This window comes from Pteronotus mesoamericanus, unplaced genomic scaffold (genome assembly GCF_021234165.1).
Source record: "Pteronotus mesoamericanus isolate MK-2021 breed Mesoamerican mustached bat unplaced genomic scaffold, CSHL_Meso_final scaffold_232, whole genome shotgun sequence".
Classification (NCBI taxonomy): domain Eukaryota; kingdom Metazoa; phylum Chordata; class Mammalia; order Chiroptera; family Mormoopidae; genus Pteronotus; species Pteronotus mesoamericanus.
The window spans coordinates 14,964,906-14,989,916 of NW_026555311.1; the positions used below are offsets into that span (position 1 = coordinate 14,964,906).

Consider the following 25,011-nt stretch of genomic DNA (forward strand, 5'->3'; position numbering starts at 1 on the left):
ATCAGTAATAGTGTAATAAATTTACACAGTGACAGATGATCACATTGTAAAGTATAAAAATGTCAAATTACTCTATTGTACACCTGAAACTAATGTAACTAATATAATAATGTATACCAACTATACTTCAATAAAAACAAGAAGCAATGACCCAACAATATGCTGTCTATACTTCAAATATGACATATAAGACTAAACCTGAAGGGGTGGACAAAGGGTGTTTGTTATTCAAAGGAAGGTAGGAGTAGTTATTTTAATATTAGTTAAAGTAGTCTTCAAGCAAAGAAAATTACCAGAGAAAGAGAGGAACACTATATAAAAGTAGAAAGGTCAATCCACCAGGAAGAAATAGTGATCCTAAAAGTTATATATACCTACCAACAGAGTTACATGGTATGTGAAACAAAAAGTGATAGAACTGAAAAAGAAATAGATAAATTCACCATTATAGCTGAAGACTTTACCACCCCTCTCTCAAAAATCATTGAATTAGTCAGAAAATAAGCAAGAATACAGCCCTGGCTGATGTGGCCCAGTGGATTCAGTGCCGGCCTGTAAACCAAAGGGTCACTGGTTCAATTCCCAGTCAGGGCATATGCCTGGGTCACTGGCCATGTCCCCAGTTGGGGGTGCGCGAGAGGGAACCACACATTGATGTTTCTCTCCCTTTCTCCATCCTTTCCCCTCTCTCTAAAAATTAAATGAAATCTTCAAAAAAAGAAAAAGAAAATCAGCAAGAATACAAAAAACTCAACACCTCTATCAATCAAAGTGATCTAGTTGACACTTGAAGAACACTCCACCCAAAAATAGCAAGTAACATTTTTTCAATTGTCCATGGAACATATACCAAAATATGTCAGTAACTTCTTAAATTTCTTAGCTAATATCATAGCATACAATATCTGAACTTGTTCTTTATATAATAATATTTTAAGGCTGATGAAACTTACATGTATTGATTTTTAACCTTGACTTTGCCAATACTTGCTATATGATAATTTTTATTATAGTAACAATCTTTTGGGGAATATTTTCAATGTAAAAGTAATCCATATTGGATCCAAGATGGTGGAGGAATAAGTGGAAGCTATACTAACCTCCTCCCAGGACCAATCTGGAATTATAACTAAATTATAGAGAAATCATCCCGAATGACCAACTGAACACTACTGGAAAGAAGCCTTATACCCATGGGAAGACAGGAGAAACCACTTCACCAACACAAGACTATAGGGGATGTGGAGGAGACACAACAGGGCTGGGTCGGCTCCCATGGGTGGCAGTTAAAGTTCCAGGGGGATATTTCAGGGGTGAGAGTATACCCCCTGAAAGGTGTGGGGTCTAAACACCAAGTTGGGCTCCCCAGCCTGTAGCACCAAAGTCAGAAAGGAACTCAGATAACATCCAGCTATGAAAAGCAGCAGGGTTTCTGTCTGCCAGGGAGAGATGGCTGGAGACTCAGAGAGACTCTTATAGGGTAAACACACAAAATTTCATTTGCAGCTGCGTATCCTGGGCTCTGGTAGAGGGAGGGCACAGTGGGCTAGAATGCTTGAGGAGAGTCTGGGTTTTGTAGCTCCGGGGAGAGAACTGAAGGAACATGCACCAGGATTCCTGTGCTGAGTCATTCCCCTTATCCAGGAGCCATCATTCTCAGGCAGAGAATGCCTCTCTGAATGGCTTCATCCTGAGAGGAAGCAATAGCCCCACCCATAGGAATTACTCTGCCCTACCCTGCGGAGCTTAATACAGGATGCTGATTACAGCTTGAGGGTATATCATTGATTAGTTTAACAACTAAGACACGTCTCTGGGTGCTCTATGAGACTTCAGCTGACCCCGACCAGTCTGGTGTTGATAAAAGCCAGCCCTGGTGCACAGCCAAGTTCTTTCTGCACACAAGCCCAACAGAAGGAGCCACACGCTGTGGAGCACTGATAGCTCCGAACAGGTTGCCTAAGGACAGTCACAAGCAGCATCTGAACAGAGCCCTATACCAGAGTCTTTGCAGATCTAATTAATATATAGAAACAAATACAAAGAAGCAGCTAAAATGGGAAGACAAAGAAACAGAACCTAAAAGAAAGAAGAAGAGAATCTTCTAAGGGAAGAACTAAATGAAAGGGAGGCAAGCAATTTATCAGATACAGAGTTTAAAGTAATGATTATTAGGATACTCAACAGCATGAAAAACAACATAGAAACCATAAAAAAGGGCCAGTCAGAAATAAAGAATGCAATACCTGAAATAAATGTTACACCGGTTTACACTGGAAGGAATAAACAGTAGGTCTGATGAAGCAGAGGATCATGTCAGTGATTTGGAAGACAAGGTAGAAAAAAAACCCCAGGAAGAGCAGCAAAAAGAAAAAATAATTTTAAAAAAATGACTAGAGCTTAAGAAACATTGTGAACAATATGAAGAGTAACATCAGTGCATCTTGGGAATACTAGAAGAGAATGAGCAAGGGATTGAGAACCTATCTGAAGAAATGATGACTGAAGACTTCCCTAATCCAGTGAAGGAAAAAGTCACACAAGTCCAGGAAGCTCAGAGAGTCCCAAATAAGTTGGATGCAAAGAGGCCTACACCAAGAAACATCATAATCAAAATGGCAAGGCTTAAAGACAAGGAGAGAATCCTAAAAGCCACAAGAGAAAAGCAGAGAGTTACCTACAAGGGAGCATCAATTAGACTGGCATCTCATTACTCAGCAGAAACATTTCAGGTCAGAAGGGAGTGGGGTGAAATATTCAAGGCTATGAAAAGCAAGGACCTGCAAGTAAGGCTACTTTACTCAGCAAGGCTATCATTTAAAGTCAAAGGAGAAATACAGAGCTTTCTATAATGAAAAAGCTAAAGGAGTTTGTCAATACCAAACCAGTGCTGCAACAAATGTTAAAGGGCTTGCTTTAAGCAGAAGAAAAAGAGAGAGAAATAGAGAAAAATAGTCTGACAATAAAATTGCAATTAATACATATCTATCAATAATCATCTTAAATGCAAAAGGCTTACATGCTCCAACCAAAAGGCATAGGGTAGCTCAATGGATAAGAAAACAAGACCCACATACATGCTGCTTTCCAGAGATCCACCTCTGGTCGAAAGATACACACAGACTAAAAGTAAAGGGATGGAAAAAGATATTTCATGCAAATGGAAAGGAAAAAAAAAAGCTGAGATTGCAATACCTATATCTGACAAAACTGACTTTTAAACCAAGTCTATAGTAAGAGACAAAGAAGGACACTACATAATGATAAAGGGAACAATTCAACAAAAGAATATAGCCCTAATAAACATTTATTCACTCAACATAGAGCACCTAAATTTGTGAAACAAAACTTGATGGATATAAAGGGAGAAATCAACCGAAATATAGTCATAGTTGTGGATTTTAACACCCCATTGACTTGAATGGATAGATCTTGCAGAGAGAAAATCAACAAGGAGACAGGGGCCTTAACCAACATACTGGATCAAATTGATTTCACTGATATCTTCAGAATAATTCACCCCAAAGCAGTAGAGTATACATACTTTTCAAGTGACCATGGAACATTTTCTAGGATAGACCACATGTTAAGACACAAAACAAGTCTCAATAAATTTGACTGAAATTATATCAAGCATCTTCTCTGACCACAATGCTGTAAGACTAGAAATCAATCACAAGAAGAACACTGAAAAACACACAGACATGAAGGAAAGCTAAATTCCATGTTATTAATGAATGGGTCAATTACAAGATGAAGAAAGAAATTTAAAGAGCCTTGACAAAAATGAAAATGAGGACACAACAATCCAAAATCTGTGGGACACTGGGAAAGCAATCCTAAGAGGTAAATTCATAGCCTTACAGGCCTATCTCAAAACAAACAAACAAAAAAAAAGCTCAAATAAACAATCTAACTTTTACACGTAAAGGAACTTGAAAAAAGAACAAAGGAAGCCCAAAGTGAGTGGAAAGAAGGAAATATTAAAGATTAGAGCAAAAGTAATGAAATAGAGTAAAAATACAACACCAAAGATCAATGAATCCAAGAGTTAGTTCTTTGAAAAGATAAACAAGACTGAGAAAATTTTAACCAGAGTCATCTAGAAAAACAGAGAGGACCTGAATAAACAAAAACAGACATGCAAGAGAAGGAATAGTAACTGACACTAAAGAAATACAAAGGATTGTAAGAAAATATAATTAACTATAAGCCAAAAAATTGGACAACGTGGATAAAATGGATAAACTTCTAGAAACATACAATCTCCCAAAACTAAATCAGGAAGAATCAGAGAATCTGAATAGACAGACTACACCTACTGAAATTGAAGCACTAATCAAAAAATTCCAACAAAAACAAGCCCTGGATCAGATGTCTTCAAAGGTGAGTTTTACCAAACATTCTAAGAACTAACACCTCTCCTTCTCAAACTATTTCATAAAATTCAAGGGGAGGGAAGGCTCCCAAACTTATTTTACGAGGCCAGAGCTATCCTAATTCCAAAACCAGATAAAGACACAACAAAGAAAGAAAATTATGTGCCAATATCCCTGAACACAGATGCTAAAATCCTCAACAAAATATTAGCAAACAGAATATAACAATGCATCAAAAATATCACACCATGATCAAGTGAGATTTATTCTGGGAATGCAAGGTTGTTACAACATTCCCAAATCAATAAATATGATACTGTATATATTTATTGATTTCCCAAAATCAATAAATCCCATATATTTATTGATTTCCCAAAATCAATAAATCCCAAAAATCCCAAAGATTTCACCAAGGTACCACTAGAACTGATTAATGAATTGAGCAAAGTAGCAGGATACAAAATTAATATCCCTAAGACAGCTGCATTTTTATATGCCAATAGTGAACTAATAGAAAGTCAAATTAGGGAAACAATGCCATTCACAATTGCTTCAAAAAGAATAAAATACCTAGAAATAAACCTAACGAAGGGTGTAAAAGACCTGTACTCAAAAAATTATAGGACACTACAGAAATTGTATTAAGCTACAAATAAGTGGAAACACATACTGTGTTCATACATAGGAAGAATTAACATCATTAAAATGTTTACATAACCCAAAGCAATCTACAGATTCAATGCAATTCCTATCAAGATTCCAGTGACATATCTCACAGAACTAGAACATTTCAAAAATGTATATGGAATCACAAAAGACCCCTGAATAGCAGCAGTGATCCTGATAAAGAATAACAAAGTTGGAAGAATCATCCTACCTAATATCAAACTATACTATAAGGCCATAGTAATCAAAACAGCATGGTACTGGCATAGAAACAGACAGAGAGATCAATGGAAAATAAAGCCCAGAAATAAACCCACACCTTTATAGTCAATTACTGTTAACGGAGGAAGCAAGCACATACAATGGGCTAACAATAGTTTATTCAATAAATGGTATCTGGAAAATTGAACAGACACCACGCAGAAAAATGAAACTAGACCACCTTCATACACCACATACAAAAATAAATTCAACATGGATCAAAGACTTAAATGTTAAGACCGAAAACCACAAAAATTGTAGACAAAAACATAGGCAGCAAAACCTGGGACACTGCCCGCAGCAAGATTTCATCAGATATATCTCCTCAGGCAAAGAGACAAAAGAAAAAATAAATAAATGGTACTACGTCAAAATAAAAATTTTGCAAGCAAAGGAAATTATCGACAAAATAAAAAGACAACCCACAGAATAGGAGAACATATTCACCAAGACATTTGATAAGGGGTTAATAGCCAAAATTCATAAAGACCTTATAAAACTCAACACCAAAAAAAACCCCCAAACAACCCAAATAAAAAATGGGCAAAGGATCTGAGTAGACACTTCTTCAAAGAGGACACACAGATGGCCAACAGACACATGAAAAGATGCTCAACATCACTAATCATCACAGAAATGCAAATTAAAACCAAAACAAGGTATCATCTCACACCTGTCAGAATGGCTATTATCAAAAACTCAACTAAAAAAATGCTGGCTAGGATGTGAGAAAGGGGAATGTTTTTGCACTGTTGGCGGAATGCAGAATGGTGTAGTCACTGTGGAAAGCAGTATGGAGATACCTCAAAAAATTAAAAATGGATCTGCCTTTTGATCTCACTTCTGGGAATATATCCAAAGGAACCTAAAACACTAATTTGAAAGAACATTAAGTAAGTATCCCATGTTGATTGCAGTGTTATTTACCATCACCAAGATGTGGAAGTAGCCCAAGTATCCTTCAATGGGTGAATGGATAAAACAACTCCGGAACTTTTACAGAATGGAATACTACTCGGTCATAAAAAAGGAAATTTTACCCTTTGTGACAGTAAGGATGGACCTGAAGAACATTATGCTAAAGTGAAATAAGCCAGTCAGAGAAAGGCAAATAACATATGATTTCACTCATATGTGGAATCTAATGAACAAAGTGAACTAACAAGGAAAATGGAGACAGACTCAGAGAGCAGGATGAGAGCTAAGGGTGGGGGATACTTAGTGGATGTAGGGATTGAGCAAAAAGGAAAAATGACTCAAGTACAAGGACAACAGTGTGGTGATTACTGGAGGGGAGGTTGGGAGAAAGGTATAAGGGGACTAAATGGTAATGGAAAAAATACAATAAAGATTAAATAAAAAATAGTAATATAGAATTGAATGCCAAGTAGACTTTAACAAAAATGTTAATTGACCCCTGGCTGGTGTGGCTCAGTGGACTGAGTGCCAGCCTATGAACCAAAGGGTCACAGGTTCAATTCCCAGTCAGGGTCACAGGTTCAATTCTCAGTCAGGGCACATGCCTGGGTTGCAGGCCAGGTCCTGAGTGGGGGTCACGTAAGAGGCAACCACACATTGATGTTTCTCTCCCTTTCTCTCTCCCTCACTTCCCCTTTCTAAATATAAATAAATAAAAAATCTTTTTAAAAAAGTTAATTGGAAAAAAAAATAGTAATCCTATAACCTCCAAAAATTAATTTCTAATGCTTTTAAAACCCAAAGTCACCACTTACTATTGTTCTATACTTAATAATGTCAAACATACATTGATGATGGAAATCAAATGATAAAGTAACACTTACCGGATCCCATGAGAGCACAGATCAGGACCATAGAATTATATTTGATTTCAGGAGCACTTCTCTCATCTGCTAGCAGTTTGTGTAAAATTTGTACAAGTTTAGCACTTTCTATATCTTTCTCAGCAGTGCCTAGGACATAAAATAATTAAAATAGCATTTATATCCATTGTATATAAGCCCAGTACAATCTGGGCAAACACTGTTTCCCTTCTTAGAAGCTGACCACATGAAACCTTCCAAAAGGGACTGATAAATAATCATGACCTAGACATATAATATTAAATTCAGACCTTGTTTAAATAAAGGAGATAAATTTCAGCAAACATTTAAGGAGTTTAAGTTAAAATTTAGAATTAAAACATTCCTTTTAATAAGAAGCAATTAAAAATCTTTGTTAAACATACAAGTATACAAATCCAGAAAAGATGGTATAATGATATTATCCTGGCCTATCTTGTTTCATCTATCTCTATTTTCACCTACCTACTCTCGCACATCCCACATTACTGTGGAGCAAATCCTATAAATCACATGATTTCCTCCATATGTATTTCAATATGCATCTTTAAGAGATAGTGTTAATTTCTATCAAAATCCCAGCAGGATTTTCTATAAAAAATAGATGAGCTTATACTAAAATTTACATGAAAAGCCATGGGCCCTAAAAGAGGCAAACAATCCTGATTAAAAAGAATAAAATAGTAGGATATTAAAGCGATTATATAGTAAGCACAGTTATCAAGACAGTATGGTATTGGTTGAGAGATACATAGATCATAGGAACTGATTACAGAACTCCAGAAATGGATCCACACAAATATGCTCAACTTATTTTTGACAACGGTTCAAAATCTATTCAATGGAGGAAAGACAACCTCTCCAGCAAATGTTGCTGGCAATTAGCTACAGGCAAAAAAGGAACCTTGACCCAAACCACAGACCTTATGTGCATACTAACTCAAAGTGAATCACAAACTTAAATGTAAAATGTAAAACTATAAAATTTTTAGAATATACAAAGAACTCTCAAAACTCAATAGTTAAAACATTTTTTTAGGTGACCAAAAGACAAACAGGCATTTTACCAAAGAATATATAAAATGGAAAAGAAGCACATGGAAAGATGTTTAACATCACTACAATTTAAAAAATGTAAACTAAAACCACAATGATATCTCTCTTGTAGGTATCAAAATGGCTAAAATAAAAAAGTGACAACAGCAAATGTTGGTGAAGATGCAGAAAAAAACCAATCACTTATACAGAAGTAGTGGGAATGTAAAGTGGTATAGCCACTCTGAAAGACAGTTTGACAGTTTCTTCAATAATTAAACCGCAGTTACCACATAACTCTGTGGTTGTACTCCTAGGCATTTATCCAGCCACATGAAAATTTATGTTCACATAAAAACCTATACATGAATGTATATAGCAGCTTTATTTTTAAAAGTCTCAAACTAGAATTAGCCCAAATGTCCTTTAACAAGTAAATGGTTAAACAAATTGTGGTATGTACATACCATGGACTACTATTTAGCAATAAAAAACTACTGAGACACAAGACAAATCTGATGACTCTTTAAGAAATTATGCTGAGCTAAAGTAGCCAATTCCAAAAGGTCACACACTGTATGATTCTATTTATATAACATTTAAAAAAATGTAGAAATGAAGGGCAGATTAGTGGTTTCCAGGGTTTAGGAAAAGTGTGGGAGGTAGGGGTAGAAGGTAAGTGAGTGCAGTAATAAATGGAGGGATCCTTGTGGTAATATAAGTATTCAGTATCTTGAGAGGTGGTACAAACCTACACATGTAAAAAAAGAGTGTCTAAAACCTAACATATATACAAATGAGTATAAGTAAAACTGGGAAAATCTATAAATAAGATAGGTAAATTATATTAATTGTTGGAATTTATACTATTTATAGTTTTGTGAAATGTTACTATTGGGAGAAACTGGGCAAATTATACAAGGGTTTTCTCTTGTATTTTTTACAACTGCATTTAAATCTACAATCATCTATAAAAAAAGATAACTCTTAAAAATGTTGCTTTAATGCTAGTCATGCTAACAAAAATTCTAATGATTACTCCTTAATATCAAATAGCCTGTAAGGAAGTAAGACTGGAAGACATGGTTTTCAAAGTGTATATACATAATATAGGCTTATTTTGCTATCTTAAGCTCAAGGAGCCTATAAAACACTAGATAACAATTTTAAAAAAAGTTATGTATTGTCATTTCATATAGTTCTCTGGAAAGGTGACCAGATTCAGGCAAATGCTCAGCTATCAGGAAGCTGATAAAATTATAGCTTGTTGGAAGTACCGGCACAAAACCAGACTCATCCCAGGCTGCGAGATCAAGGATATTCTGAAAATACTCCATTATTTTAAGCCATTTAAAATTAGGCTATGAACCCAGTTTGGCAGATGATGTCCTCACCAACTCCCACTCCTCCATCATAGCTTCCATCTTTAAAGGTGTATGGACTTGTAGACTGACTCATATAATCTGCTCAACCATGTGGGAAATCACAGGCCCGGCCAGAACTCAAACTGACCTCCACAGCCTCTCTAGCTATAGACCAAAGTCACTGAGAGTAACCATGCATTGTCTTGAAGTCTTCTACCTTTAAAATTAAAAAAATCTTATATCCTACTTACACTTATGATTTAAAAACATTATTTTATTTTAAAATTCACAACCTTATAAGAGAACAAAAATCCAAATTTCTCATACCCCAAATATGAGTAAATCTGACACTGAAAGAAGATATATCGACCATGTTTATCTTTTGTCTTCTCCTTCCTGGGATAGGGCTGGTTGGTCCACCTTCCCCAGTGTGCAAATTATGGGCATAAATCATCAGTGAAAATTAAGAGGTGATCAGTTCACAGTATTTCCACAAAATACTTTTAACTAGACAGGACACTAAGTATAGTCCTCCTTTGTGTAAGGCAGCCTCAGGCCTTAACCACAGGCCATGTGACAGTAACTGTCCCCCGAAACTACCAGAGATTGGTTCTTAAGACAAAGGTTGCTACCCATAAGCTAGATGTCTATGAACTAGCTTCTCATGAAGAATGGGGATGCTGTATGCTGCAAGACAGACACTAAATGAATTATTTAAACTGTTTTTTTTTTGAGAATTGTGAATGAATAACACACAGAAGGGTGACACAGAAGGTGAGAATTTAAAATGAAGGCAATGCTATAAAGCAACAGAAACCATGGTGATAGATTAGCAAGAGGGAATTTAGTAGCAGAGATGGAAGAAAAGGTCTGGGTCACCGGAAAAGTAGCAAAATCTAAACTTGCAGGTGCCTTCTAAAAATTGTTTCATTTCTCTAAGAGGCTAGCTGAAAACCTTTTCTGTATTCCATAAGTGTTTATAACTGGAGGTAACATTTAAGAGTCAAACTAACCTTAAAGTATTGCCCAAAAAATGTTACCAAAAAGCACAACCAAAAGGGACAATGCTGGTAACAATCTGTAGACTATTATTTTCCATATACTCAGATACAGGTACACAGACACTGGTAAATGATTCTAGCCATATTTCTATCTGACTTCTATGCTACACTTGTGCTTCCTTTTATTCAATATAAAAATAGGAGAAAAGAAGTTTGTCACTAGGGTACTTACCCAATTCTAAAGCTGCTATTAGTGCCAAAGCAACAAGGGCTTCATTCTGCATTATTACATGTTCACTAGTTGCCATGGTAACTAGGTGCTTGATGCCACCACTCTGTACAATGGTCTTAATTACATCCTACAATACATAAATATCTCAGAATTATAAACTTTAATTTTAAACACAAAGAAACTGCATTATAATCAGTTCATTGTTGAGTAGTTTTCCGACAGTGTCCTGTATGAATCATTACATTTAATAATTTTTCTTCTTCACAGAAAGAGCTTTTAGCTTTAAATAAATTCATCAAAAGATGACAACTTTAAATTACCTAAGTGAAAAAGACCACTGCAATTCATATTAAGAAATAGAGTCCCAGAAGCTACAAAATCAAAGAAACACAAGTGACACTGACCCAAATGTTAATTCACCATGGGATCAACAAAAGAGTATAAAACTTGTAGTAACAACAACGATTTTTCTCCAAAATTTTATTACAGCATCAGGTACTGCTCTCCAGAGGCTCCAGGTAAAGTATTTGTGTGCGTGTGTGTGCGCGCACACGTGCGCAACTTTTATCCTTTGTTGAAACTGACAAAACTGGATTACATACAAAGGGACTGAATAAATCCTACCACCAACACTGACTTTGAGCAAATTACTGAACAACTTTGCACCTCAGTGACTTTATCGATAATGTTGAGATAATGTAGGTGTCTATCTCATAGGTTTCTGTGATAATTATAGCTATTACATGAAAAGCACATGTAGGACTATATAACAAAGGTTGGATGAAAAAATGGTCATGTTTATTCCTAACAGCCATTTTTGTTTCCATCTCCGGGGTTTCTTGTCTAAAAAATCTTGGATTAAATATAATTTAGTGGAAAGTTTCAATTATAGAATATTTTTAAAGTAATTTTCTTTGCTACTTTTCACTATTTTTAGTAATTTGAAGTAAGCTAGATATTTTAAGTAGCCTGAATTAACTTCAGTGGTATAAAAATAAGAAATATTTTAAAAGTTAATTTGCTAGAGTGAGGGATTCCATTATGCTTCTACCTATGTAAATTTTTAAGAAAAGTATTTATAAATGGTATGTTTGTTTTGAGACTAAATTTTTAATCAAACATTCTAAATCAATGGAGTCCAGCCCTCACTGGTGTGGTTGGATGTCATCACACAAAGCGGAAAGTCGCCTGTTTGATTTCCTGGTCAGAGCATGTGCCTAGGTTGTGGGTTTGGTCCCCGGTCAGGCAGTAGATTGATGTTTCTCTCCCTTTAGCTCCCCCTTCTCCTCTAAGTAAATAAATAAAATCTTTTTAAAAATTTTAATTAAATCAATGGGGTCCAAGTACTGAGTTTTTATGGTAGCTATGTTCTTGCACTAATAAGTCTTTCCATACTAACATTTTTTAGAAAGTGAGAGGCTATCTTTTAAAGCCTTTTCTAATTAAAAGAAAGCTTCCCAATATATTGCTTACTCAGTGGCAGCTTATTTGAAACTGATACAGGAATCTTAAAATTAGTAAAGATTTTAATAAAAATCACAAAGTACCTTATTGAGTAAAGACTACAGAGATTAACAGATACATATGCAGTCACACTGGAAAGGCTTCTGGATTGTCATTTCATTCTCTATTTTGTGATTTATCCTGAAAAGTCCAATGCAGCAGAAGGATAGGGAATGAATGAAGGAAATTTGTGTATTAGAAACAAATAGCCTCCTCTTAAGTCCAAGTATAGCTTCTTTTCTGTCTCACATTTCTGCAACAGATATCTAAGTATTTCCTTTTAAAATGCCTGCCCTCTCCGTTGCCCCACCTTGAAATTAAGGCTCTACCTCACAAAATTTACAGGTGACTTTTCTACATAGACTACACTACTAAGACAGGGAGTCAAAGCAGCTCTACCTAATACACAGGGACAAACACAGGGCAGCTGCCAAATGAGGAGGCAAAGAAATATGGCCCAAATGAAAGAACAATACAAAACCCCAGAAAAAGAACTAAATGAAATGGAGGTAGCCAACTCATCAGCTGCAGAGTTCAAAACACTGGTTATGAGGATGCTTAGAGAACTCAATGAGTGCATTCACAAAACAAATGCAGAAATGAAGGATACACTAAATGAAATAAAGAAAAATATACAGGGAACCAACAATGAAGAGAAGGAAGCCAGAATTCAAATCAACGATTGGGAACAACAGGAAGAAATAAACATTCAACCCGAGCAGAAAGAAGAAATAAGAATTCAAAAAAACGAAGAGAGGCTTCGGAACATATGGGACAACTTTAAGTGTACCAACATCCAAATCATAGGGGTGCCAGAAGGAGAAAAGGAAGAATAATAAATTGAAAACTTATCTGAAAAAATAATGAAAGAAAACTACCATAATTTGGTGAAGGAAATAGACATACTAGTCCAGAAAGCACAGAGAGTCCAAAACAAGTTGGACCCAAACAGGACCACACCAACCAAGACACATCATAATTAAAATGCCAAAGGTTAAAGACAAAGAGAGAATCTTAAAAGCAGCAAGAGAAAAGCAGAGAGGTACCTACAAAGGAGTTCCCCCGAGACTCTCAGCTGATTTCTTAAAAGAAACTTTGAAGGCTAGGAGGGATTGGCAAGAAATATTCAAAGTCATGAAAAGCAAGGACCTACAGCCAAGATTACTCTAGTGAGCACAGCTATTATTTAGAATGGAAGGGCAGATAAAGTGCTTCCCAGACAATGTAAAGCCAAAGGAATCACCAAGCCTTATTATGTAAAATGTTAAAGGGAATTATTTAAGAAAAAGATGATCAAAACTATGAACATTAAAATGAAAACAAACTCACAGCAATCAAAAACTGAATCTAAAAAGACAAAAACAAACTAAGCAAACAACCAGAACAGGAAAAGAATAATAGAAATGGAGATCACATGGAGGATTATCAGCTGGGGGGTGGTGGGAGGGGGAGATTGGGTGAAAAGGTGCATGGATTAAGAAGCATAATTGATAGGTACAAAATAGATAGGGGAATGTTAAGAAGAGTCTTGGAAATGGAGAAGCCAAAGAGCTTATATGCATGACCCATGGACATGAACTAAGGTGGGGAACGCTAGAGGAAAGGGCGATACTGGGTGGTGGAGGGGTAAAGGGGGAAAAACTGGGACAACTCTAACAGCATAATCAATAAAATATACTAAAAAAAATGCCTGCCCTCTCTCCTCCCACTTCAATAGTTATTAAAAAGCTACTGTATGGAGTTGCTTTGCTTGATAGAGTGGGGGATGAAAAATAAATGAAGCGTTGTACTTGTGTCCCATGACAAAAGAGAATAGTGAAAGCTTTACGGAGCAAAAACTATACATTCGACATTGTACTGGGTGGCTTATAGATAGTAGCCCATTTTTATCTTCACAGAAAATCTCATTAGCTAGATATTATCTTTGATTTATAGATGAGGAAACTGAAGCTCAGATTAAGTTATGAAATTTGTCCAAAGTCAGTGATTAAGTGGTTAAGAAGCCAAGATTCAAATCCAGGACCTTGTTCTTTATATCTGTAGTCTATGCAGAAGTTTGTGTACTGAATTCATCAGTGAATCTTCCCCTTCCCCTCCTAAGACATTCCAGGTTAACCTCTAAAACATCACCCCTCCCATGACACCCAGACACAGTTGGTCTCTGTGCAGATGTACACAAGTAAAATGGTCAAAAGGCTCACCTTAGAAAAAAAGTTATAAAAAAACAAAAGGTATATAATCTAGACACTAAATCAGTGGCTGAACTGCTGGCCTGGGGTTTCATTATTTTGTTCCTTAAAATATTTATTTGTTCATGTACTCATTCACTCAACAAATATTCATAGGTTATCAATCATGTGCCAAAGACTTTTTAAAAAGTGGGACACTGCCATGAGAATGGATTTTTGTCCAATTTTGTGAGTTTTGTGCATCAAATACTACCCAGGTATCATTTAGTTTCTAAGTATCAGTAGGTAGCTTGGTTAGTGCCCAGCACACAGGTTTGACAATGATACTGGTAATGGTGGTGGTTAGTGGTGGTAAAAATAATAGTAACAGCAAGAGCAGCAACCTCCATTTACTGAATGCTTACCACGTCCTAGGTACCAACTACGTACTCTGCACACAAAATCTCATTGAATCATACTCACAGCACTCTCACGTAGGTATTATCTTAATTTTTATGTATTAAGATACTCAGATGTGAAGACACTTGACCAAGTAAATAGTGAAAATAAAATTTGAACTTATTTTGGTTTGATTCCAAAGTCTTACTCTTAACTATTATGGTACAGCATGAAACAAAAAAGTTCAATCTTCAATTATTTTTTTCAGAATCTGATTAATTTATTTATATATAAATACAAAAAGGCCACTCAAATGTTTTTAGTGAATGGTTTCCTCTGGAACTTACTTTTGATTTACTGTGTCGTATAAGGGCAGAGAGCAGTCTGTTTGACTCCCCCATCACACCAGCATGATCTTTGGCTTCACACCATTCAACCAAACGCTCCACTAACTTAACATTCTTTCCCAGTTGTTCAGCAGCTTCTGCTATAGGAAAGAAGGTAAACCACCAAGGAATGAATCACTGATAGGCAATCAACTGAAATAACTGGTAAAGACATAACAGTGTAAAAGAAAATTACATGCTTAAGAAACAAAACACAATTTTATTAAAGCAAGAATTGCAAACATGACCTTAATCCTATTTAGAAACCCTAACTTAACTCTGAAGGCGATAATGTCTCTTATAACTCTTGTTATAATTCTTTGTACGGAAGGGAGATATTGCTAACAACACTGCCTGATTTTTCTGTGTATTATTACATTTAACTCTCTAAGCCCTTGCTGTATATAATTTCAACTAGACTGCTTTTGTCCCCCCACTAAATTTCATCTCTCTGGCACTGAAGCATCTTCACGTGCAACCATTAAGATCATCTGGTTTTGTGGGCAGCAAGAGGTTGTCTTCATTTGTGACACTCAAATGTTAGCAAGACTTCTGTAGCTACCTCCCTCCCTCCCTGAAAAGTAGCTCTTCTTCGACATTGCAAATCTTTGTATTTTAATCAGCACCTTTATTTTTGGCCTGCGTTTCTGACGTCTTCAAGTTAGACATATTTTGTGTGAATGTGCCTTTTCACACTTGCTTTGGTATATCCTACTGCAAATACTGATGATCTACATGCTTATTCTGATGACTTCTTTTCCAGCTTTTCTGTATAACTCTTTTGTAGTCTGGAAGTCTTATGTTAATAATTCTTTGGCATATTTGAAAAAAAAAAAGAACTGCAAACACAGTACTTCATATCTAATGGACTATTTAGCCTTTCCTATAAAGTTGTGGACTTCCATACAAAATACAAAAATAAGCAACTTCATATTCCTTCACGTCAGCCTCAGTCTGTTACTAAGTACTCTGTCAAACTATAACAAAGGGATTTTAGAAGGACTCTAAGGAATTAATATAGAGAAAGGTTTTTAGAATTCAGAAGTAAATATACATAATTCATTCCAAGGAGTGGTTTTAATTGCTGTTTCTGTACACAGAAAAATGATCTCTCTGTTTGCAAAACAAATTAAAAAAAATTGTCACTGTATTGAAACATGATGATTTTGAAACAGTGGTAAAAATGGGTATGGAATGCTACAACAAAAACCCTTACGAACTGCCAATAAATCAACCTGAAGCTAGGATTATACATACTAATAGAGGTGCAATACAGTTTCCATTTAAAGTCAATTATAACAAGCATAGGAAATAATAAATGGGTTCTAAAACCCAAATAGAGTCTGTTTGACTTTATTTGTTACTTACCTTTATGATTACATAATTCTGAAAGCTAAAAACAAGTCCTTTTTCAACTAGAGGCACATTGAGACTATGATACCAAATATGCACCACGAGAAAGCATTTCTTTTACCTTGTGCATCTATTAACATTCTTAACGTCCCCAGAAGTTTGAACTGAACTGGGGGCATTTCGGATTTAAGGAATTTCAAAACTGCCTCTGTGACCCCAGCTGATAACATCTTTGCTTTATTTACAACTAGAGAGAGAGAGAGAAAAGAGACTATGGTTAAAATGCTGTTAGCATTCTTGATGATAATTATTCCATTCAATGCAAATTTATTGAGGGTCTCGTTATCTTTAAGGCCTTATGTTTTATATCTTTCTATTAAAAAAACCCCCTTGTATCTTGTTTGTTTAATAGGAGTGTAACATATACAATCAAACTTAACCTCAAAATACTTAAATAATTTATAAAGGATATCTGACAATGTTGCTTTCTTATTTATGAAAAACACACTTCCTCAATTTTACTTAATGTTCTTTTTACCTCTGTTCTTGACCCCACTGTGTTAATATAGATGTTAATAAACATCATCTGCTATATGAACCAAACTAATTTCATATAGATTATACCTTCATATAGTTATGCTATTTCACCTACCAGAAATTTATTTTTAGAAAGTAGAATAAAAGAATAGTTTAAATCATCTCCTATATTATTTCCCATGATAATGTAATTTCACAGCTCAAAAGCTTTTAATCCAAAAAGGACACATTAGGCCTATTTTTAAAGACTTAATCTTTATTGTATTATTTTTCCCATTACCATTTAGTCCCTTTATACCCCCCTCCCCTCAGCTGTTTTAAAAAACTGTATGTCTGCTTGAAGGGCAAAAGAAATAACTTTAAAAGTCATTCTTTAGGAGGGACTGTTAATTGATGCCATTATCTTACCTAAACTGAGGATGCTTTAAAAAGCTTAACTATAAAAGTATGATAAAAATCTTAGGAGTTCATAGAATTATTTGAATGATCTGAACAAAGGAAAAGATCATGCTTGTAAATAGTCACAGAAAACTAATTTAACATATTATCTCCATTGACCAGTAAAAAATGTTAACAATTTGAAGACTTTTTTTTTCCATAGTCAGGACAGGTCTACAAATCACATAAAGTAAATATCTTACCAAAACAATATTATTTTATTTCTTACATACTTGCCTTTCGTTCTTCAGTCTTACCTGGAATGGCCAGGTTTCTGAGGGCACTTAGTGCTGCATGCTGTACTGTTACATTTCCATCTTCTACATGTCTGTCCAGTAAATCCGTAAGTTTTTCTACAATTCCATTGTCTACCATATGGATACAATTTCCATCTGCACAAGACAAAGACAGCATTTTTTCATCCTCTGTGCAAACATCAATAAATATTTTGTAATTCCGATGCCATTATCTACATTAGTGAAAATGGAGCCACAGAAAATAGAATGAATTCTAACTCTCCCATCAGATTTATAGCTTTTTTTTTAACCAAGTAAGAAGTCTGATTATAAGATTCTTAAAATAGATAAAATATTAAAAATAAGAAAACTCTCTACCTCAAATTGATAATATATCAGAAGATGAATAAGTAGAAACGATATGCTTAAAATGTCCATCAAGAGTGAAGTACGCGAGAGTTCTGCCAATGTTACAGAGACAGTATTTTACATTCTCTTATCATAGCTGATACTTAAATTATTTTTCAATGATAGTATTTTTGAAACATTTATAAAACAAAGAGAATATTAAAATGAACCAATATGTACCCCACATTTGGCTTCGACAATTATCAGTATTTTGCTAGTCTTAATTCCATCATTAAGGAGTTAGTGATGGTCCCCCTAAAGAATGGAGTGAAAATGGAATGTCCCCTATTATAACAACAATTCATACTAAAGACAAAAGCAACCCACATTTCCTAGACACAGCATGAGTTTCTAGACTAATAATAGTAGGAGTGCCATACTTCAGAAATAAATATGGTAGTCTGATGCCTCTGAAATATTGAGCTACATTAAATATTCTTCCCTAAACCAGAGCATTAGCCCCACTTAAGTTTTGTAGGTATAAAAGTATGCATTAAGGCACAATAAACTCTACAATGAAAACTCAGATTATTAAATCCAAAATAAAATCACCAGGCAAGAGAGAATATTCTCCCAGAGCAGATGTTTATTAAAACAGTGTATTCCATCTTTGAAGTGCAGAGTATTCAAAGGACTTCATGATTATTGTTCGTGACCTTTAAACTACCAGTCCTTAGCTGAATTGCATAAAATATGTAATTTGTTAGGAAAGTCACTATAAATATTTCAGATCTCTGAAAGATTATGGTAGCAGTACATATACATACCACTTATAATTTTGTACATGTAATGTCAAAGAAAAATAAAGAACGTCTGACTTTTAAAAATAAAACACTATGCTTACCATTTCTTGCAAAATTTGCAATTGCCAATGCTCCAGCGAGCTGTAGCTGGTGGTTATTTGATGGAATCCAGGACAGCACCCTTTGAAACACATTACCTTTTCCTCCTTCAAATAATTTTTGCATGGATTCATCTGGAGTTAAATAAAACAAACAGATAAGAGGAGAATAATTCTGAACAAATCTGTATATCAAAGTGAATACCCAACTCAAAAAACTGTGTAACTTATAAGGGGAAAAATAGTGACTCTTTTTGTTATAAATTTTTAGTAGAGGCTGGACAAGACTTGAGAATTTTTCTAGTCTAAAGTCCCAAACAACCATCTGGCTTTTAGTCCTTGGGTGCCATAGCTGTCTCTTCTATATGACAGCTCTTTAGATATGGATGGCAATGAAGACTCCTCTTTTCCATGTTTATTATCTCTAGTCCTTCCCACATGTTTAAGATTTCAAAATCACTACATCAACAGGATTGAATGAGATAGGAAAACAAGAAAATGCCTGATACAGTGTTTACAAAAGAAACAATAAATTTTTAAGAATATGACATCCATGTTCTTTGGTTGGTATACTTTACAACTCACCTCCAAGAAGTAATAAAACCATTAGATCTGAAGCAGTTTTGAGCTCAGCAATATCATCCTCTTTGTCACTATCCACTTTCTGTTGAACGATCTCTAGTAGACATTCTACCAAGCCTGCTTCAACCAGCTGTAGTTTAATAGCATCTAAAGAATAATGTGAACAAAATAACCAAAACTTGAGATGGTAACCAATTATGAAGAAAGAAACCAAGAAAATGCATGATTGAGATAATACACACCTTTGAAGATTTGAGTTTCAAAAGAGTGTCTGACAGTACAGCCAAAATACAGAAACATTTTATTTCATTTTTGTTTCAAATTATGTTACATTTCACAATGTCTGGCAGCTCCTAAACAAACTGATTCTCAATTCTGAAGGTAAGTAATACCACTCCACTCTTATTCCAGTTATGCTCATGTTTAAAAGCCAATACTACTGGATATCCCACATTGTTTAAAATAAAACACAGATACCTGTCACAAAAAGTTAAAATATGTCCATTAATGTAGTCTGAATACAAAGTTATTTAAAAGTAAAAAGCTATTAGTAAATTTTAAACTATATCACAACTATATTTGGATTCATATTTGTATGTTATCTTTCTAGGGCAGTTAATAGAACTATAATTTTCAGAATTTTAAGTCATGTTTTTTAAAAAAGCTTGAGGTTTTCATTAATTTGAAACTTTCTTGGATGATGGATATATAGTGGATCATTATACTATATTCTCTGTATACCTGAGTTAGTTTTAAAATTCCCATAATAAAAGGTGAAAGAGAAAAATAACTTTCAAGCTTTCTTGTAGGAAACCAACAATATGTGGAATTTTAGAGAGAGAACTTACGTCCCAGTTACATTTTGAAAAATTATCTTCATAGCAAATTTTACTCTCATTTTGTATCAGTTTTGTTTGTACTATGCTAATAACTTAAATATTATTTCATTATAGAACTTACATCATTGAAGATTTTATATCTGTATCCATATCTGTCTCTTCCATTAGAGTAGATGTTATATATAACTCATTTGCTTTTGTTTTTTAACCTAAACTGGCCTACCTAAATGCTTTGGGTATACCTAATACCATTTAAAATAAATGTTGACAACTGACCTTAGAAATACATTTGCCACACAGAATTTTTAAAGTTGTTTTATTTTTCAGTTGGATTTTATTTTAGTTATTGGTTTCTCTAAGCTGTATATGCACACATCTACAGCAATGGTAGTTTTGGGTTGTTATTTGGGAGAAACAAAGCCTTTTTTTAATACTTAAGCCTTTTTCTTTCTGGTAATTTTAATGTGTAATAATTTAGGTGTTTGTTTGTTTTTTTAAACCACAAGGGGCCACTGATCTTTAGAATGTTATCTCAGAATATACAGAATATTCAACCTGGAATATTTTTTTAAAAGGTACATTTGCACTGTGCCACGCTGAAAGTAGGGCGTTTCCTTGGTTACAGAATATTAGGGTTTAGAAACGTGCTGTGACTAGAGTTGAAAGCTATGATAAAAAGTCTTAAAAATACTAAGAAATCCTGAATTATACAAAACCCTAACTGAAATGTTGGAATCACTTTCCTTTGCATATAAGCAAAACCAAGGACAGTCCAGAAGTAAGTTTTCAAAGGTATCATTCAATCTACCACACAATTATAAAAGAGAAGTGAAGGTGGTGGAGGAGAAACAAGAAAGAAATAAAAACATTGTTATTTTGGAACATTGCAAAGCTGGTTACAGGTAACTTGGCATAAAAATTGACTGGAGGTCATCATAAAAATTTCATTCAGCCAAACTACCAAATGAGATGAAAAACAAATTTTTCCCTGAAGAACAGGCTCTAAGGCATTTAGGAAACTAAAAATGTGTCAAGATTAAAGTTTACAGATCTCTTCTCTCATGGTTTGACTGAAATTACATATATATGGGAGATTTAAATAGCCTTAATTAGGAGGATTAGCAAGGCATTCTGCTACAGCAGATAGCCCAGCACATACCTGTCATCATCATTCCACCCAAGGACAACTATCTTTATCCCCAAGCTGTATGTGTATATATGTATGTATCCATACATATACATATACATATGTATGTATTTAAAAATCTTTTCTAAATGGTAAAAAATCCCACAAATGCAGAAAACTGCATAAAATATGCCCTTAATTACTGACAAGCAAATAATCATGTAACTACCACCTAAATAAAAAAATTCATTGTCAACAACCCAGGGAACCCCTCTGTGCATTCCCTTTTCTTTTAACAAATCCCTCCTTCCATCTCTTTCAAATCACTTCTATGTCTTTTATGGTAATTATGTCCATACTTTATTGTTTCACCAAATAATCACTTCTAAAAACTACAATTTTACCTTGTTTTCAACTTTATATAAATGGAATCTTACAATATATATTTTTCAGTGTTGACTTTTTCCTTTTCGTAAGTTAATAAGATTCATCTACACTACTGGTTTTAAATATCTTCATTTCTCTTCTTAATTATGTATTTTCACATTATATAAATTACTATGATTTATTTATTCTACTCTTAATAGATATGACTTGTAACAATTTTTCATAATTTATAAATAATGGTGCTATGAACATTCCTGTAATGGTTCCTGGTGTATATATTTCTGGATATATTCCTAAGTGTGGAATTGCTAGACCATAGGGAATGCATACCTCCAACTCAGTAGATTCTGTTTTCCAAAGTGAACCAGTTTACACCCCGCCTGCAACTGACACAAATTTCCACTGCCACACCCCTTCATCAACACTTGCTATTGTCAGACCTCCTAATGAGTATATAGTATTTTATTTTGCATTCCCTGATTACTAATGACTTGAGCATATTTTTTATGTGTCTATTGGCCATTTGGATTTTATCTTGTCAAATCTTTTACACATTTTTCCTAATGATTCGTGGAAGTTTTTACATATTGTACATATAAGCCTTCTCTTGGTTATATGTATTGTAAATATTTCTCTCACCCACTGTGCTCCTTTTTACTCTTAATGGTTTCTTGAGAAATGGAAGGTTTTACTGCTAAAATAATCAAATTGATCACTCGTTTTACTTTATTGTTAAGAGCTTTTTGTGACCTAAGGTTAACTTTCTGTATTCCAAGGCTATGATGATATCCTCCTACCTTTAAGAGAAACTTTCTTGTTTTAACTTTAACATTTACATTAATAATGTACTTGAAATTAATCTTTTAAATATAATATGCAGGGGGTATATATGTCTCTCCAATTGTATTTTTTTCCATATTCCCAGTACTGTTTATTGAAACTGTCCTTCTCATACTATTTTATAGCGACTTCTTTTTTACTCCCTAATAAAATATGCATCTATTGATGTATCTATTTATTTCTGAGCTATCCTATTGGTCTTCTTGTCCATTCTTGTACCAACATACCACACTGTCCTTTAATTACTATAGTTTTATCTGACAAAAAAAGTTTAATTATTGTTATGCAGTAAAACAGTTCTGCTACCTTGCTGTCTTTCACAGTATCTTTTCTATTCCTTGTCTTTTGGGATTTTGGTTAGAACTTCATTGAGACTATAGGTCAAGATGGGAAGATATAACATCATTACAGCATTGAAGTTTCCAAAGTATGCATTTTCTAACTTTCCTTTGCTCATAGATAGTAATACAGTGTTTTGTTTTTGTTTTTGTTTTGGCTAGCAATCTAATTTTGATGAATTTTTTTGATGCAAATTTGTTGCTCTACTCGCTCAGTCATTTTGAATGCAACAGCCACACAGCACACATGCCCACTCAGTGGCATCTACTGTCCGCACAGACTAGTACAGTGAAGTCGTCATGGTTCATGCATGTGCATTCCAGTCCACTCTCCTTGGCTGCCAGGTTACACCAGTGTCGCTCAAACTGTTCTCATATTAACAACGACTGCACTTTTGCTGGAAAGACTTCATATGTATTTTAAACCTCGTCATAAATTTTGTTATTTTATATATTCAATGCTCATGGAATTTACCTGTGAATTTACTAGTATTCCTCTCTTTAGTCTCCCGGGCATCTAGAACCTTCCTTCTGAAAGCATTTTCCTCCTGACAAACACCATTATAATTTCCTTTATAGTGAGAGTATAGGTGGACTTTCTCAGTTTGTCATCTGAAAATACCTTTAGTTTGCCTTCAGTTTTGAAGGGTATTCCACTAGGTTTAGAATTCTAGAGTGGCATTATTTTCTTTAAGTGCATAAAAGATGGTGTTTCACTGTCATCTGGCTTTCACTGTGGTTGAGAAGTTAGCTGTCAGTTGAACTGTTGCCCCTTTTAAGATAAACAATTTTTTCTTCTGAATACTTTAAGACTTTTGTCATTGTTTTTCTACAATTTCAATATGATGTATCTAGATGGAATTTTTTTTCTCATTTTACATTCACTTGGCTTCTTGAATCTGTTTTCTTTCATAATTTCTGATAAATTCTCTACCAAAATTTCTTTAAATCTATCCTATTAACTACCCTCCTCCCACCCTTTTGGGGACTCCAAAAAATGTATATGAAAGCTGCTTATTTTATTCTCTATACCTCTTACTCTGCTTTATGTATATTGATTCTTTTCTTTCTGCATTTCCCTTCAATCTACCTTTTAGTTCACTGGTTCTCTAGCTCAGCTACATTTACTCTGCCATTAAATTCATCCATTAGGTTCCTAATGTGGGTTGTATTTTTCAATATAGGAATTTCCAATTGTTTTGTTCAAATCTGCCAAGTCATTTTTTTATATATAGTTTTCATTTTCCTTCTAAATTTTTCAAGCTTGCTTTTAACTCTTTGAACATAATACGCATACCTGTTTTGAGTCAATGTCTAATAATTCCAGTATCAGAAGATTTGCTGCTGTTGCCTGTTCTTAGTGCTGGTTCATGCTTACAATGTCTTGTCTCCTCGTGTGTCTGGTCCTCTCTGATTATGAGCTAGACACTGTATTTGAAAAATTATTTATATGGGATGGTTTATTTACTCTGGTTCACTCTTATTCCCAGGGTGTGTCCCTTAAAATTTTCTTTCCCCCAGACAAGGGAGTAGTTTACCAGTGTCCATACTGTTGACAGGCTTGAACTCCAACTTTTATCCTCTTTGCTCTGAAAGGGTACATAACTGGAGTTCAGCCACTCAGCTGCCTTTTTCCAGATTGGCATAACAATGTGCAAGCTACAGAACCATCTTTGCCAACATTTTACAGTCAAAGGATCTTGGACAGTATCTTTGACCAATGTATATATACGACAGGGGACCCCCCCCCACAAAAAAACCCCTGAATTATCTTCTGGAGGGTGGGTCCCTTGTAGCACAGGAACCCATTTGTACCAGTGTACCAGCTGGCATTGTGGTGAGAGGCTGTATTCATCTCCAGTGAATATTTTT

At 34.7% G+C, this 25,011-nt stretch overlaps 1 protein-coding gene across 5 annotated transcripts in view; it reads right to left on the reverse strand.

The window, feature by feature from the left end:
- The window catches only part of RAP1GDS1 (Rap1 GTPase-GDP dissociation stimulator 1), a 142,492-nt gene that overhangs the window by 17,222 nt on the left and 100,259 nt on the right, over positions 1-25,011 (reverse strand). For 4 of the 5 annotated variants that reach the window (XM_054591710.1, XM_054591711.1, XM_054591707.1 and 1 more), the window contains 7 exons: positions 19,613-19,756; positions 19,031-19,162; positions 17,800-17,934; positions 16,689-16,814; positions 15,176-15,315; positions 10,759-10,885; positions 7,109-7,237 (listed from right to left, as the gene is read on the reverse strand). In XM_054591710.1, the coding sequence (XP_054447685.1) occupies positions 7,109-7,237; positions 10,759-10,885; positions 15,176-15,315; positions 16,689-16,814; positions 17,800-17,934; positions 19,031-19,162; positions 19,613-19,756 (933 nt within the window). The remainder of the gene's footprint in view (positions 1-7,108; positions 7,238-10,758; positions 10,886-15,175; positions 15,316-16,688; positions 16,815-17,799; positions 17,935-19,030; positions 19,163-19,612; positions 19,757-25,011) is intronic. The other variant, XM_054591709.1, reaches the window with a different exon arrangement.